General features: G+C 38.9%; 1 protein-coding gene across 1 annotated transcript in view; it reads left to right on the top strand.

Annotated features, from left to right (window-relative positions):
* PRKAR2B (protein kinase, cAMP-dependent, regulatory, type II, beta) overlaps positions 1-18,456 on the top strand; it is a 113,216-nt gene that overhangs the window by 79,791 nt on the left and 14,969 nt on the right. The window contains exons 5-6 of the mRNA XM_011986389.1: positions 2,043-2,126; positions 14,492-14,598. Of these exons, the coding sequence (XP_011841779.1) occupies positions 2,043-2,126; positions 14,492-14,598 (191 nt within the window). The remainder of the gene's footprint in view (positions 1-2,042; positions 2,127-14,491; positions 14,599-18,456) is intronic.

Below are 18,456 nucleotides of genomic sequence, written 5' to 3'. Positions count from 1 at the left end.
GGCTCACACCTATAATCCCAGTACTTTGGGAGGCCGAGCCGGACAAATCATGAGGTCAGGAGATTGAGACCATCATGGCTAACACAGTGAAACCCCGTCTCTACTAAAAATACAAAAAAAAATTAGGTGTGGTGGCGGGCACCTGTAGTCCCAGCTACTCGGGAGGCTGAGGCAGGAGAATGACGTCAACCTGGGAGGCGGAGGTTGCAGTGAGTCGAGATCGCACCATTGTACTCCAGCGCCGGGGCGACAGAGTGAGACTGTCTCAAAAAAAAAAAAAAAAAAGGTACAAGTGGTCATTGGTAAGAGAGGTAGCAGGAAGAAGAGAGAAGAGGAAAAAGCTGGATTTCTGTGTGAAGGCTTATAGGAATTGAAAGGGGTGGGGAGAAAGACCTGAAATTGATCAGAGCAAAGCGGGCACGTGATACTGATGCACTCTCCCCGCTATCCTTTCTGAGAACAGAGCTTCTCAGCAGGCAGACATCTCAGTTGCTTCGGTTTGAAGTTGTGGATGGATTTTGTGAAGTAAGAAATGACTTTCTGTTTTGTTTTAGTGTGTTAGCCTTCCTTATTTGAAGTAGGAGGAAGTGAAGTTTGGTTGGTGTGATTTGGTTAATACCTAAATTGTAAAGGTTACTTGTGCAGCAGTGGATGAGGAGGCCCCGGGATCTGCTTTGTCTGTGTTTGTGTGTCATCTTAGACTCTAGTTTGAGATGAATATTGGGCAGATAGTAAACAAAGGTTTACATCTACCTTACCTTAGAGGGGAAAGTGCAGTGACCCTTTCTCTCACTAGCTCGTAGTTCTTTCACGTAGTCTATACATAATGCAGATAAATGGTCTACATATCAATAGTTTACATATAGATAGTGTATCGATACTATAAATTTCCTCAATTCTTTTCAGGCTTATAATTTTCATTATTTTTTAGCCATCTGATATGGTTTGAAATGCGGATTTAAATTCCCCATTGTGACTTTTGATGTTTGTGGCTGTAAACTCCACTGCTGCCTGATTCTGTGAGCTCTGATGGTGGGGCCGGCTGCCTGAAGAGGCAGGGCACCTGCCCATCAGCTCTCGTGGTCACTCTTTGAGTGAGCATTGGAACAGGAAAGGGTGGTGTATAGGTCTTCAGGAAACCAACTCCCTGTCTGCTGCTTTTAGGACTACCCTTGCCCCTCTAAATCATTTCATAGTTACAAACTGCTCATGTTCACAAAAGAGTGGACCTTTTGGTCCAAGTCAGTTGAGCCTCCTGCTCGTGAAAAGAGACTTGAGAGATAGCAAGCCACACTTACACACAAGGCATTCTGCCACTCTTCACCCTCTAGAATACAAGTTTAGTGAGAATATAGCACACTAGTTTCCTTGAGTTCCTTGTAAAATCAGTGCACCAGCCAGCCTCCTTGGACTCTTTTTTCTCTGGAACACATACTGTCTTGGAGTGGCAGTGCATGATTGCTTACTCCCTTCTAAAAATCACTTGCTTGCTGTGGGGCAGGTACATACCACATGTGTAAAAATATATTTAAATGTATAGTGCCTTATACATTTAAACATTTTACTTGCTTTCAGGGACCTTATCAAGATTCAAAAGAAAGAACTACATCCTGAAAGAGTGTTAAGCTCAGTAGAAACAGAATGACGGCAGTCCAGATTTTCATTGTAGCTGCTGACACCTGTTGTCCTTTTGTACGGGTCCCCACTGGCTGGGAGCTTTGGGGTCTTCCTAGTCAGTCACAGTTCTGTACATAATAAACTAGCTAACCTAGGGGAAAATATGCTTTTGAAAAACATTTCGGTGCTATATTGATGAATAGATACCAACCTCCCCCCTCCACAAGGTGAATTATGTTCCTCTACTTAGTAGGCTCATAATTACCAGTCACCAAAAGTGAATCTCAGCACCAATCTGAAGTGAACTTGAACACTAACAGTTCTTCTTTCTAACATTGGTTCTGATTTTTGTTAGTTTTTTAAGTCTCTTTGAGTGAGATGGTATTGGCTAATGTCTTTGTTTTTTAAATCTGGTGTCCTTTTAGATTATACATCCAAAAACTGATGATCAAAGAAATAGATTGCAAGAGGCTTGCAAAGACATCCTGCTGTTTAAGAATCTGGATCCGGTAAGATAAATCTTAATAATATAAATGGATATTTTTTCCCCCAGTGACAGTGTCAAGAACTGTGCAGGGTCTTGAGTTTTGTGCTTTTTGTAAGCTGACATCACCCTGGGGTGATGGTAAAGGCCCCCTTGCAGATGCTTGCATGCACAGTAGGTTGAACTGCAGGAGAGGAATATTGAATTTGGGGGAATATACTGCTGTTGGAGCAAGAAGTAAACAAGCCTGAGGTGTGTGTCCTATGGAAGATGTTATCTCATCTCTCAAGATACTATGGCCCAGGTAAAAAGAGGTTAGGACCTTGCACTCTTTGCACCCAGCAGGGATATGCAGGGATGCTCAGGGCCCATGCAGGATTGTTTCTCTTTACAGCCAGTAATAGTAATTGTATTTGAATGTGTATAAACTCTATATTATATAGATTAAAAGTAACATTTCACTTGACTTTAAGGTGAGGGTTTTTTGTTTGTTTGTTTGTTCTTTATAAGGATTTGGAAATCTCTAATCTTTGGGTTTGGTATTTCTAGAATACCCACTCTTGGTATGAGTGCGTGTGCTGTTCAAACTTTGCCTTGCACTGTGATGTACATGTTCTGCTTCCTTCATCTCAGATTATGCTTAGTCATTGCTATATAGTCATGTAGGAGCAAACCTCTGCTGCCATATTCCAAGTGTGAAAATAGAGTCAACTTTTGTGACTTACCTCCGCTTTTTCTTTGGTCAAACTCAGCATCTTTGAGTTTTTGGTGATGTCCTAGAGGAGAAGCATTAAATCAAGACCTGCTCTTTTTAAAATGAGGTCTTCTTAAAAAGGACATTTTTGTAAAGATTCAGGTACTGCATCATACCAGTTCTATACTGTGTCATATTTACACTCAAATATTTTAAAAATCTCCTTTGTTTCTAGTATAATTTATGTTTATATTATGTCTTCCAGGAACATAGTACATTGTGTGACTTTGGAGATTTATGTTAGGTCCACACATTACAAGTCTGTCTGTCCGTCTCTGAGGCTCCATTACTGGCTTTGACAGACCTGAATTTGACCAGACCCAGGATCCATCAGTCACTTCATCTGTCCATTGTCTGAGGGCAGGAACTGTGTCTTTTGTGTCTTTGCTTCACTCTTTACGTAGCAGATGGCTCGCGGCTGTCTACATGCACTAGGCTCTCAAAAGAAAACATGGGACTGAGACAAGAATGCTTTATCCTTTTGTTACTGGAAAGAGGTCCTGATCCAGACCCCAAGAGAGGGTTCTTGGATCTCGCGCAAAAATGAATTCAGGGTGAGTCTGTAAAGTGAAAACAAGCTTATTAAGAAAGTGAAGGAATAAAACAATGGCTGCTCCATAGAGACAGCAGCCCCCTAGGGCTGCTGGTTGCCCATTTTTATGGTTCTTTCTTCGTGATATGCTAAACAAGGGGTGGATTATTCATGCCTCCCCTTTTTAGATCATATAGGGTAACTTCCTGATGTTACCATGGCGTTTGTAAACTGTCATGGTGCTGGTGGGAGTGTTAACAGTGAGGATGACGAGAGGTCACTCTCATGGCCATCTTGGTTTTGGTGGGTTTTGGCCGACTTCTTGACTGCAGCCTGTTTTATCAGCAAGATCTTTATGACCTGTATCTTGTGTTGACCTTCAGTCTCATCCTGTGACTTAGAATGCCTTAACCATCTGGGAATGTAGCCCAGTTGGTTTCAGCCTTATTTTACCCAGCTCCTATTCAAGATGGAGTTGCTGTGGTTCATGCACCTCTGACACTTTTCTAGTTATCTAAGAATACATATTTAATCCTAAATAATAGTTTCGGATAGATTTGTTATTTGTAATAAAATGATGGTGTTTAAATAATATCTAACTCAAGTCTTGTTAAAAGTTATGCCAGGCCGGGTACGGTGGCTCATGCCTGTAATCCCAGCACTTTGGGAGGCCGAGGTGGGCATATCACGAGGTCAGGAGATCGAGCCCATCCTGGCTAGCACAGTGAAACCCTATCTCTACTAAAAAAATACAAAAAAATTAGGCAGGCATTGGGGCGGGCGCCTGTAATCCTAACTACTTGAGAGGCTGAGGCAGGAGAATGACATGAACCCGGGAGGAGGCGGAGTTTGCAGTGAGCCGAGATCTTGCCACTGCACTCCAGCCTGGGTGACAGAGCGAGACTCCGTCTCAAAAAAAAAAAAAAAAAAAAAAGAGAAGAAAAAAAAAGTTAAGCCAAACCCTTGAACATAGTTACAGTCTCATGGTATGAATTCATTAGTTCAGAGTGGCCCTCATATATCCTTGTCCATTCAAGTTTCTTTGCTCAGTTCATTCAAGGCATATTTACCGAGTACCATCACTTAGCAGCAGTGGGAGTTAGTGCTGAGGAAGCAAAGACCTGGTTCAGTACCCTGAGCTGGTATCAAAGCTAGCCTGTGGATCACATGATCACATCGCAAATGAAGGACCAATGTAGTATTTAACTCTTTTGCTCCAGAGTCACACAGAAGGCAGTGGTAAAATCAATCCTTAGTTTTACACTTAGAGGTAGGCTTTATTCAAGAATTCTTTATTTTTTGATTAGAGCTTTACATGGGAGAATTTCAGAGGTCACCAAGAACAGTGCTCTCAAGCTTTAATACGCTGATGTATCATCAGGGGATCTTGTGAAAATGCAGATTTGGATTCTCGTGATCTGGAGTGGAGCCTGAAAAGTCTGCATTTCTCACAAGTTCCCAGGTAATGTTGATGTTCTTGACCCACAGCATACTTTGAATACCAAGGACTAGAGCTAAATGTGAAAATGTTCAAGTTCAGTATTTGGTTGCTGTTACGTATGTTATGTTTGCATGCTTTCCTATTCAGTGAACCAGTATTTTAATGCTTCAGTGGGGACTAAGTCGTGAACTTCTGATATCTGTAGGGTTAAGTGATACACAGGCATAAATGAAATCATTGCTAGTTATGCTTTCCCGGGATGTCGTTTTTTCTGTTCTGTTTTTTAAATTAAATTGATCTTCCTTGCTATTTCAACTTTAGCTCTTTAAAAGCATTGTGAAAATTTTGGTTGCATTTAAAAGTATTAATATTTAAGAAAGCTTTTGCTAATATAGTCTGGCAAGGAGCATCTTTGCTTAGTGTGATTATTTTGTAAACATAGGAGTGTTCTAGACTTTTTTCACTGCTTTGCTGAAAGTCTTCAATATGTATTTTAAAAACCAGCTCATAGAGGGAAAAAAATTCAGTTTCTGAATTGTCACGATCGAATGTTTTATAGAGAAGAAGCAAATGTATTTACATAGTAGTTTTCAAAAGACCCTTTTTTGAATTTGAGCTCAGACCACCTTGAATTACTCCCTTACTATGTAAATCCTTCCAGAGATGATATAGGATGTAAGTAAGTAAAATTTATTTTTCTCAACAAATTACCACCTGGAATAAGACTTTTAGCCCAAAACATGGCAGATTGGTGGTTTTAGTTTAAGCTCATACTATAAAACAGCTTTCTAGTTTTTTGTGATACACATTATTTACAGTAACCCAAATGTGTTTTAATTGAATTACATATTCAGCTCAGATAATCTGCTTATCATGCAGCTCCTTTCATTTTAATTTCTTGACTACTCACTATTTCAAGACCTGTTTAAGGTATTGGAGGCCACAGAGATATTTAGAGATGGTTTTTGTCCTTTTGGAATTTATAATTTAATGAGGGTACAAACACATCTGCAAAGCATGTTGGGAAAACATGATACATGCTATAATATGGTCAGGGCATGGTGAGAAGATGTCTGTCTCTTAGCTTACCTTAATGGTTCAGAAAGCTGGAGAGGTCACTGAGCTGTGCCCCCGACAATGAGGAGGGAATCAGCAGGTGAGGAAAAGTACAGAGTATTATCACTAGAGCCTAAAGTGGCAACCGTCCGGTGATGGATGGCCGCCATCTAGTGATGGGAGTGATGGAGCTAAGATATGGGTGCTGTATCAGGAAGGCCCATTCTTTCTTGAATGCTGTGCTGTGGCACTGGACTGCCTTGTAGGCAATGGGCACAGCTGAAGAATTTTAGTCAGAGAATGTAACTATCAGATTTTTCTAAGGTCACTTTGGTGGTAATGTCGAGGAGGAGTTAAAGAGGGGAGAAAAATGGGGGAAGCAGACAAGAACAAAAGAGTGGAGCCCAGTAGAAAACCAGGTCATGATCTAGGGAAAAGAAATGGGTCTGAACTCCAGGGAAGGGGGAAAGGGACAGACAGAAAAGAATGGTTTCACAAAAAAGGATTAGCAGAATTTGGTACTTGGTGATCGATTTAGTTGGGGACTGAAGGAAAGTGTCTAGCTGGAGTGACTGTGAAGTTGCTACCTTTTCCTGAAATGGGAAAACTTGAAGGAGGAAGGGGAAACTACTAATTAGCAAGAATGATCTTGGCTTTGTGTCTACTATCTCATTTGAATTTCCTGAAGTCATTATTCGGCTTGAAAATCTTGCACTTCCTAGACTTCAGAACATTTTTCCTTGGAGAGCTGTATATTCATATGTTGAGCACAGCGTTTATAATTATTAATCTCTTTGAAGATATTCTTTTCATGAATATTTTAATGCTCCACTCAGTAGGCCATTTTCCTTCTGAAATATTTCTAATTTGAGGCTAACTGAAACAATTTTCTTAGGCTATATGATAGGCTCTTTCATTAATGAAGAGTAAATTGTTATTTCTTAAGTGAGTCAGAGCCCTTTACTGAGCTCAGTCTTGAATTGGCATTCTGTAGGAGAATTAAATGTGGATTTCCTACAGTAGTTGTCAGTCATCATGATAAGCCTCTGCATATTAAATATTTCCTAAGTTCTTTTCACTCTGTGCATAATTATGGGGAAATTACATTTTGATTGACTAGAACAGACACCTGTCTGTATTTTATCAGGAATTGCTTTTTCATATATCCATGTATGAATTCTTCAGTTCTATAATGTTTTCAAATGCAGCTAATTCCAACATCACAAAATAGTTAATGTAGCAATTTATTTCATCTTTTTTCCCCATTTGACATTTAGAGTCAGAACCAATCAATAAAGCTGATGTTCACCCTCTACCTGCCTTAAAAATGTCAACATATAAATAGCAAGCAAAACAAAATATTAGTAAATCATTTAATCAGCTTTTATAATTTTGATAGGTGACCATATGTTGCCTGAGTTGATGAACTCATTTGGGTAGAGTGGTCCCTATGGGGCCAATTAGCGCTACATCAAGAAAGGTCTGTTTCACTGCTACCTTGGCTTCATCTTCAACCTTGGCTGCATCTTCAACCTTGGCTGCTGTTCCGCAAAAAGATGCCAGAACTCACACAGGGACCTAAGAAGGGGATGAAAACCACTTCCTGTAAACCCATCATCATCATTCTTCCGAAAGTTTTTCTTAGCCTGTATGAAGATGTAAAATTATGTTCTCAGTTTAATTAGAGTTTTTTTAGTTAATTAAAAAATATAAATCAGTATACACGTAAAATTGACAAACATTCAAAAAGAACAAAAGAGTAGTCAGTGAAAGGAAATCTCCTTTCCACCTCTGCCTCTCAGAAACCCAGTTTTTTAGGAGCACGTTCTTTTAGTACTATCTTGTATATTTTTCCAGGGTCATGCAATACACATACAAGTATATTCTTTTTCAAATTTTGGTGGCAACAAAATTAACACACTATTATGCCCTGTTCTCTTTCTTCCTTCCTTCCTTCCTTTCTTCCTTTCCTTTCTTTCCTTTCTTTCCTTTCTTTCCTTTCTTTTCTTTCTTCTTTTTTTTTTTGGAGAGTCTTACTCTGTTGCCCAGGCTGGAGTGTAGTGGCATGATCGTGGCCCACTGCAACCTCTGCCTCCTGGGTTCAAGTGATTCTCGTGCCTCAGCCTTCCGAGTAGTTGGACTACAGGTGTGCACCACCATGGCCAGCTAATTTTTGATTTTTGAGTAGACATGGAGTTTCGCTGTGTTGGCCAGGCTGGTCTGGAACTCCTGACCTCAAGTGATTTGCCCGCCTCAGCCTCCCAAAGTGCTGGGATTGTAGGCGTGAGCCACTGTGCCTGGCCTGCCCTGTTCTTTTCAAATTTAACAATATATCAGTATTTATAGAGGTTCTATATTCTTTTTTAAAAATATGTTCATCAGTATTGTTTATACAAGTTTAAACTAGTAGCTTTTATGTATTATAAAGCTAAATCATGATAACACATTAATGTTTTGCTGTTGCCACTATGTTATAATTGTACATATAACAGCAGATTCCAAGTAACCAAAACAATATTTAAAAAGAAGAACAAAGTTGCAGGATTCACATTTCCTAATTTTAAACTTATTGAAAAGCTACGGTAATCAAAACAATATACTGGGCTGGGGTAGACATATAGAACAATTGAATGGAATTGAGAATCTAGAAATAAATGTATATACTTATGGCCAATTGATTTTCCCACAAGAGTGTTAAGACCATTCAATAGAAAAAGAATAGTTTATTCTACAAATGGTGCTGAATCACTGGATATCACTGGATATCCACACACAAAAGAAGAAAGCTGGACTCCTTTGCATATACCAGAGTTAATTCAGAAGGGATCAAAGGCCAAAGATATAGGAGCTTAAACTATAAAATTCTTAGAAGAAAACATAGGAGTAAGTCTTTATGGTCTTATATTTAGCATTGGACTCTTAGACACCAAAAGCATAAGAAGAAAATAAAAAAGAGATAAATAGGACCTCACACAGATGTAACATTTTTGTACCTCAAAGGGCATTATTTTAAAAAGTGAAGACAGTCTGCAGAAGAGAAAATTATTTGCCAATCATATATCTGATAAAGATCTGGTATCCAAAATACGTAAGTAACACAACTCAACAGTAAAAAGACAAAATTTCCAATTTAGAAATGGGAAAATACCATTTCATCCACACCAGGATAGTTACAATTTTAAAAAAGGAAGATAAAGTGATTAATTTTATGTTATGTAAAGTTCACCTCAACAAATTTGTAGTTCCCTCTCACCACTCCTTTTCAACATAGTGCTAAAAGTCTTGGCTAATGCAATAAGACAAGAAAGTGTAGTGAAATGTATTGAGAAGGAAGAAATGTACCTGTCTTTTTTCACAGATGACATGATTAAGTAGAAAATGGGAAAGGCTTCCAGAGCTGGTAAGTGATTATAACAAGGTTGCAGGATACAAGGTTAATATACAAAAGTTAATCACTTTCCTTTATATCAGCAGTGAACAAGTGGAATTTGAAATTAAAAATACCATACCATACCATCCCCCCAAAATTAAATATTTAGATGTAAATCTAACAAAAATATGTATAAGATCTATGTGAGGAAAACTATAAAATTATGAAGGAAATCAAGGAAGAACTTAATACATGGAGAGATTTCCATGTTCATGGATAGGAAGACCTAGTATTGTCAAGATGTCAGTTTTTCCCAAGTTGATCTGTAGATTCACTGCAATCCCAACAAACTGATCCTGAAGTTTGGAGAGGCAGAAGACCTAGCAGAGCTAACACAATATTGAAGGAAAAGAACAAAGTTAAAGTACTAATACTAACTGACTTCAAGACTTAGTATAAAGTGACAGTAATCACGACAGTATAGTATTGGCAAAAGAATGTACAAATTGATCAGTGGAACAGGACAGAGAACCCAGTAACAGCCCCACTTAAATGAAGTTAACTGATCTTTGACAAAGGAGCAAAGGCAACACAATGAAGTAAAGATAGTCTTTTCAACAAATGGTGCTGGAAAAACTAGACTTCTGAAAAATGAATCTAGAAATGGACCTTATATTCTTCACAAAAATTAACTCAAAATAGACCACAGATCTAAATGTAAAATACAAAACTATAAAATTCCTAGGTGATAACATGGGAGAAAATCTAGATGACCTTGGATTTTGTGATAACTTTTTAGATGTAACACCAAAGGCACATCCATGAAAGAAAGAATTGATAAGCTGGACTTCATTAAAATTAAAAATTTCTTTGCTGCAAAAGACATGTCAGCAGAATGAAAAGATGGTCTCAGACTGGGAGGAAATATTTGCAAAAGACACAGCTTGATAAAGGACTGTTATCCAAAATATACAAAGAACTCAACAGTAGTAAACCATGAGATTAAAAAATGGACCAAAGATGTTAACAGACACCTCGCTGAAAAAGATACACAAATGGCATATGAAAAGATGCTCCACATCACATGTCACCAGGGAAATGCAACTTAAAACAACAATGAGATACTACTGGACATCTATTAGAATGGCCAAAATTCGGAACACTGACAGCACCAAATGCTGGTGAACATAGGTGGTTTAAGAACTCATTGTCGGTGAGAATGCAAAATGGTACAGTCACTTTAGAAGATTGTTTAGTGGTGTCTTTTACAACTAAACATACTCTTATCATCCTCTCCAGCAGTAATGCTCCTTGGTATTTACTCAAAGGAGTTGAAAACTTAGGTCCACACAGAAACCTGTACACAGCTATTTGTAGCAGCTTTATTCAAAATTGCCAGAACTTGGAAGCAACCAAGATGTTGTTCAGTATGTGAATGGATAAATAAACTGGTACATCTAGACAGTGGACAAAATGAGTGATCTTGTTATGAAAAGACATGGAAGACATGGAAGAACCCTAAATGCATAATATTAAGTGAAAGAAGCCAATGTGGAAAGGCTGTGTGCTGCATGATTCCAACTATTTAACATTCTGGAAAAGGCAAAATTATTTGCAAGGCAGCCCTTGTCACTGCTAGACAGCTCTCGTTCCTGGGCAGGTCTTTACATTGTGCCAAAACCTTCATGAAACTTCCACCCAACAGTCCCAGTTATGGCCTCTAGAACTACTGATGTCATGGTTTGAACAGAAGATAGTTGATGTATTCTTATATAGGTCTTCTTTTCTGTCACCTAAATGCCTTATTTTCTGAAATTCCCCCATTGCAGGTTTTCACATTTCTTGATTACCCTTCTTTTAGTGTTCTCTTGCTGCCAGTGACTCCTTTGAAAGAAAGGTGTCTGAAAATCCCTATATGCCTACAGCAGCAGAGCTTTTTGGTGAATGAATCTATGACAGTTTATTTATCCAGTGCCCTGTTGATAAACTATTAGTTTGTTTCCAGTCTTCTGCTATTGTGATGCAAAGAAAAATGGTGATGCATTTTATAAATAGCTATATAATAACTTCCTAGAAAAGGAACAGTGAGGTAGAAGATTATGCATATCTGAAATTTTATTAAATTTTGACAAATTGCTTTTTTAGAGTTTGTTCCATTTTACCTTCTCACCAGAAGTCTGTGTGAGAATGCCTCTTTTCCCACACGGTCTCCAACACAGTGTGATATTCTAACATTTGTATCTTTTTGAATCTGGCGAGTGAAAAGTGGCATCTCATTTCGATTTGAATTTGGATTTCTCTTCATTTTGAGAGAAGTTGAGTAACTTTTCATGTTTCTAAGAATCCCCCTTTCTCTTTTCTGGAAGCTTTGCAGATCTTTTATCTTTAGTGTTCTAAAAACACATTCTTTCATCCTAGTGTGGGGATTTATGGTCATTGATTGTGCTGGGTACTTGAGTGTGCCCTTTTGGTCTGAAAACCTGTGTCCTTTGGGTCTACAAAATTCATCCTGTATTGTTTATATTTCCTCCTTTTTGTTTTCTCTGTTACTGTCTCTGACACTCCTTTCTTTTCATCTCTTTATTGACTTTTTTTTTTGAGGTGTTTGGTAATTTATCTTCTTACTCTTTTATTTACCTTTAAAGAAATTGTAATGGTGGATACATGTCTTTATACATTTGTCAAACGCATAGAATGTACAACACCAAGAGCAAATCCTAATATAAACTATGGACTTCGAATGATAATGATGTCAGTGTAGATTCATCACTTGTAACAAACTTGCCACTCTGGTGGAGGATGTTTATCATGGGGGAGTATGTGCCATGTGTAGGGGGCAGAGGATATGTGGAGTATGTCTGTACTTTCTGCTTAATGTTCCTATGAGCTTAAAACTGCTTTTAAAAAGTCTATTTTATTTTTTATTTTTTACTTTTGAGACAGAGTCTCACTCTATTGCCCAGGCTGGAGTGCAGTGGAGCAATCACAGCTCACTGCAGCCTCAACCTCCCAGGCTCAAGCAGTCCTCCAATCTCGGCCTCTCCTGAGTAGCTGAGACTGCTCATTTTTTTGAGACAGAGTCTCACTCTGTTGCCCAGGCTGGAACTCAGTGGTGTAATCACAGCTCACTGAAGCCTCAACTTCCCAGACTCAAGCAGTCCTCCGACCTCGGCCTCCCGAGTAGCTGAGACTACAGGCATGCACCACCGTGCCCAGCTATTTGTTTTGGTAGAGACAGGGTTTTGCCGTGTCGTCCAGGCTGGTCTCAAACTCCTGGGCTGAAGCAATCTGCCTGCCTTGGCCTCCCAAAGTGCTGGGATTGTAGCCATGAGCCACTGCACCCTGCCAAAAAAAAATCTGTTTTAAAGGAGGAAAAAAAAAAAAAAAAGACCATCATATTTTTGATTTCCAAGCTACACATTTTTCTCTGATTTGCTCTTTTCCTAACTATCCTATTTTGTTTTTTGGTCTCATGGATATATCATCTTAAATGTCTCTGCAAAAGCTCTCTATGATTCCTGAAATATCTATTTCATGTATTGTCATTTTGCTGTTTATCTTAGTCTTGTGGGCTACCAGGGGAGCAACATAAAGCTGATTTAGAGCTCTGGGTAAGTAGGGCAGGTCTGTCAACCAGTGCACTGTTTAGCTTGAGCTGACAGGGAGCCAGCTGTTACATTGGGGAACCCCTAAGTCCTACCAAGTGAAGGTTTTTGTTCTAGAGCACCAGTGTTCACCATATCTGTTCTAGTTCTAATTTGTTTAGTTTCTCTCTGATCTTTTGTCTGGGAAGAGTTGAGAGTCCACATTTGGCTGCTAGGCATTCTGTATTAGGGTAGAGGGATTTTGAAGGAAGGTGTCAACTAATCTCTGCAGGACTTTAAATCAGTCCGCTTGTTTTTAGCTTTGTGTCTCAGTCCCACGCCGGCAGAGCCAGGTGTTACCCACTTGGGAGCCTCCTGGTGCTCCACAAGGCATATTGGCCCCTCCACACTGCAGTCTCACCTGTGCTACTTGGGGCAGCTCTCTCTGCCACATATTACTTACCTTCGCCCTGAAACTCTCTCATCCATCAGTTTTCCCTTCCTGTACTCTATACCATTGTAGATTCATATCTTCATATGCCTTGTAACATTTTCATGTGGTCTCAAAAGGAAGAGAATCACATGTGATCTGTTATCCTCTCTATCCAGAATATCTTGTTTCTTCAACCTGTGTTTTCCACTTGCATGTTTTTTCCGCTTTGAATCTATCTTCAGCTCCTTAATTCATGTATAATAGTAATTGATTTTGGCATGGGCAGTTAGCATTACACCTTTTGTATACCTATAAGGAGTGACCTGACCAAGGGCTCAGAGCTAATAAGTAGCAGAACAAATAACCCTCTAAGTCTTTAGATTTCCATTATATTGTATTATTTCCTCATATCCATTTATTCTGTCTTTTCGAAGTTCTTTGAATTATTCTGGTATTTGTTCTGATTAAAGATTTCTTTCACCTCCTAGTTTATTCTTATTAGTTTGAAGTTTATCCTTGAGCCTTGTCAATCACACTTTGGCAGAATAAACATTTTACATAGTTTAATTAGTTGTTGAATAATATTTTGGATGTTTCTGACAAATCTGCCCTAGTGAGCCCAGTGGTTGCAGCTTGAAGCCAACCTTAGTGACAGTGAATAGTGACATATTATTTGCCACAGTCATTTTTGGTTCGCTTTGTTGTTTTTCTATTTTGTTCTGTTTTTATTTTGGTGCTAAACCAAAAAGAAGATTGGAATCAGGATCTAAATTCACCAAGTATTTAGGTTATCTGTACACAGATTTTAGTGATGACTAAGGAAGTTTTTAAAAATGGGTATCTTTAAAAGAAATTTGAAATAATTCCTTACTAACCTGATCCTTTTAGTTGCTAAGATTATATTTCACAAGGTATGTGGTGGTTTGGTGGTTAAATTTTCATTTTAAAGTGATGATAGTTGCAAATATTCTGAAACAGACTAATTATAATTACTTTCATTCAAATACTGAATATGAAAGTATATAATCATTTTTATATATTTGTAATATAATTATTTGTATGTGGTAAGAAAGACTACTATGTATTTTTCTGACAACATTTAATGGTAGTTATGATATTTCCATTTCTTTGGACTTGTTCACAGAAATATAATTATGGTTACTTAAGAAAACATGTCCTAGATAAACGTAAAGATTGTATCCCATCTTTTTTAAAAATAGGAGCAGATGTCTCAAGTATTAGATGCCATGTTTGAAAAATTGGTCAAAGATGGGGAGCATGTAATTGATCAAGGTGACGATGGTGACAACTTTTATGTAATTGATAGGTAAGTTTTGTCCAGCCTTACTATTGAAATTTAAAGAACCTTTTGTGTAAAATCTCAACCATAATTATGGCAACTGACAGGTTAATACAGGATAGTTGTTATTGCCACTACTCTAATTACTACATAGTAGGCACTGTAAACCTGTTGTGAGTACATGCAGTGAAGCCACAGTGGATCATGAAAAGAGGCATAGGTTATAGAGGAACTGATGGCTTTTGGTTAGTCTAATCTGTAAATGTCAGTCATTTAACGTGAGCATCTTCATTTGCCAAATTCTAATTGAGAGATGTGTGATGGCATTAGTATGTACTAGATGCCTATTACAGTAAGAACAGCAGTATAATATGGCATCTAAGATGTTAATTCACAGTAGACTTCAATTGGTATTTCTTAAAAGTTTTTTTTTTTTTTAACTATGTAAAACATGCTCATGGTTTAAAAAATTCAGAATTGGATGGGTGCAGTGGCTCACACCTGTAATCTCAGAACTTTGGGAGGATGAGGCCGGTGGATCACTTGAGGTCAGGAGTTCAAGACTAGCCTGATCAACATGGTGAAACCCCGTCTCTACTAAATACAAGAAAAATTAGCCCAATATGGTGGTACACACCTATAATCCCAGCTACTTGGGAGGCTGAGTGAGGCAGGAGAATTGCTTGAACCCGGGAGGTGGAGGTTGCAGTGAGCCGAGATTGCGCCATTTGCACTACGGTCTGGGCAACAAGAGTGAAACTCCGTCTCAAATAATAAATAAATAGATAAATAAATAAAAATAGAAAATGCAAATACTTCACAGGGGCATAAGGTGAAAAGTAAGTCTGTCTTCCTGCTGCTTCAACATCATCCAGTCTGTATAGTGAGTAGTTTGTGCATCCTTCCAAGAATTATATATTATTATATTTGTCTTAAAAACTCCATAATTATTTAAAGAAATCTTACGTTTATGTTGAAAATCTATTTTCAAGAAATTTAAGTTGTGCTTTACCTCATCATAGAACAATGTGCCTTATGCAATAGATGAATCCTAAAATCTGACAGCAGCGCAGCCTGAGCTGACTCCTTATTTCTTCACTTTTGTAAAACAATGATGAGTGTTCGCATCCCTGACCCCTCCCCTTCTGTGTGGAACGCAGGTCCTCTCCCAGCCTGACTCACTGGATTATGTTTTCTCTCTGGGTCGAGTTGTGTTCACCTCAGAGGTCTTGGTGAAAATGACCTCTTTGGTCTCCTGAAGCCTCATTTCATTATTTTGGCTCTGTGGGTGGTATCTTTCATGCATCAGTCGCTCATGCTCTTTAAATCAAGAGTTTTCACTGATTGTCCCATTCCCTCATCCCTAATGCCTGGTGACCTATGACTGAAGCATTAGCCAAGATTTTAGAGTAGAATAAACCAGTTATCTATATGTGAATCAAAATAATGATTTTTATATCATGAATAGCTTTCATCGGTGCAACACCTCAGAAATGCACCTAAGTGTGTTTAATTGTAGAAGTGTATGAGAAACCCTAACCCTCTACGATCTTAATCATTTAGTGGGGATTTTTGACTTTCAAAACTGCCTTACACTTGTATATAGTCTATTCCCTTTTCAGTTAGATCCTAGTCACCCATTTGATAGATGAAAACATGCAGGCATACAGAAGTAACAGCACTTGGTTCAGATCACCCAAATGACTGGGGTAGAGCCAACTCCACAGCCAGGTCTCTTGCCCTGTTCATTCTCTTTCTGGGGCTCTGCCCTGCCTGAGGCCTCACATTATCAGAGAAGAAATCTGTGTGAAAAAAACAGCCCAAGGTTTTTTTTTTCTTTTTTGCACAGTCTTGCTCTGTTGCCCAGGTTAGAGTACAGTGGTGTGACCTCGGCCCACTGCAACCTCTGCTTCCCAGTTTCAAGCGATTCTCATGCCTCAGCCTGCGTAGTAGCTGGGACTACAGGTGCCTGCCACCACACCCAGCTAATTTTTGTATTTTCAGTAGAGACGAGGTATCACCATGTTGGCCGGGCTGGTCTTGAACTCCTGACCTCAGGTGATCTGCCTGTCTTGGCCTCCCAAAGTGGTGGGATTACAGGTGTAAGTCAGTGTGCCCGGCCTAGCCTGCGGTATTTTAACAGACTTTAGACTGATGTGATTTCAACTGTACTGGTAGCTCATTTTACTTTTCCTCAGCACATTTTGCTGTGTTTTACCCTATTCAAAGTAGTGAGTGTAGAGAACAGTTTCAGTGCAAAAGTGTAAATAGTTTAGTAAATTGAGGAGTTTAATCTATAGCATTGCTAGTCTGAAAATCTGAAATGCTCCAAACTCCAAAGCATTTTGAGCGCCAACATGATGGCACAAGTGGAAATTCCACACCTGACCTCATGTGATGGTTCACAGTCAAAATGCAGGCACACAACAGCTTATTCAGCATCCCCGAAGGGGTTAGTGTATGACGTACAGTAACTTTAATCAGAACACAGCATTGTAGGTGGAGACTGCAGGCCTGCCATTGTTTGTGGTTGCTCTTGTTTGGCAGCCGGTGCAGGTACTCTGGGGATGCTGCTGTGCTGCTTAGTTACCCCAAACACATTATTTTTTATTGTATTAATGGTATGTCATATTTTTTACTGTTGAGTACTTACGTGTGAATACAAGTAAAAAATGATGGCTTATTGGTAGCATATAAATTGAGAGTCAGGAATGATGGTAATGCTGAACCAACCACAGATTGTTCACATGGGTGACTGAGATAATGACACCTTTTCTTTCTGATGGTTCAGTGTACACAAATTTGGTTTCATGCACAAAATTACTTAAAATATTAAATAAAATTATCCTCAGACTGTATGTATAAGGTATATATGAAACATAAATTAATTTTGTATTTAGACTTAGGTCTCATTCCCAAGATAACCTCATTCTGTATATGCAAATATTCTAAAATCTGAAAATGTCTAAAATCTATAACACTTCTGATTCTGAAAATTTTGGATGAGGGAAACTCAACCTGTACTTGAAAAATGATTATCCATGGGACAAATTCTAGTAGTTTCCCTCAAAACAGTCATTCTATCCATGAATTACATTGAAAACCAATTCTTTTCCTTTTTTTTTGAAATGGAATCTGCTCTGTTGCCCAGGCTGAAGTGCAGTGGTGTGGTCTCGGCTCACTGCAACCTCCGCCCTCCTGGGTTCAAGCAAATCTCCTGCCTCAGCCTCCTAGGTAGCTGGGATTACAGGTGGCTGCCACCACGCCCGGCTAGTTTTTTTGTATTTTTAGTAGAGGTGGGGTTTTACCATGTTGGCCAGGCTGGTCTCAAACTCCAGACCTTGTGATCTGCCCACCTCAGCCTCCCAAAGTGCTGAGATTACAGGCATGAGCCACTGTGGTCTGGCCGTGAAACCAATTATTTTCTTCCTTAGTAATAATATCTATTGTCTATCATGTTTCTGCTCTTATTGCTTCTTTATTATTAATAATCCTTTTCTTTCTTTTTTGGAGGGACAGGGAGAGAGTGTCTCACTTTCTTACCTAGGCTGGAGTGTAGTGGTGCAGTTGCAGCTCACTGCAGCCTTGAACTCCTGGGCCTAAGCGATCCTCTTGCCTCAGCCTGCCAAGTAGCTAGGAGTACAGGCATGTGCCACCATGCTTGACTAATTTTTCAGTTTTTTGTAGAGACAGAGTCTTGCTATGTTGCCCAGTCTGGTCTTGAACTCCTGGCTTCAAATGATCCTCCCATCTTGGCCTCCCAAAGCATTGGAATTAGAGGCATGAGGTACCAGGCCTGGGCATAATAATTTTCTAATGTTAAAAGCCACTTTTTTTTTTTTTAGCAACACAGCCCCACCCTTTGTCTTTGTTAGGGTTTAATCA

This window comes from Mandrillus leucophaeus, unplaced genomic scaffold (genome assembly GCF_000951045.1).
Source record: "Mandrillus leucophaeus isolate KB7577 unplaced genomic scaffold, Mleu.le_1.0 Scaffold298, whole genome shotgun sequence".
NCBI lineage: Eukaryota > Metazoa > Chordata > Mammalia > Primates > Cercopithecidae > Mandrillus > Mandrillus leucophaeus.
The sequence above is the reverse complement of the archived record's forward strand: the minus strand, read 5'-3'. Positions and strand labels throughout refer to the sequence as shown.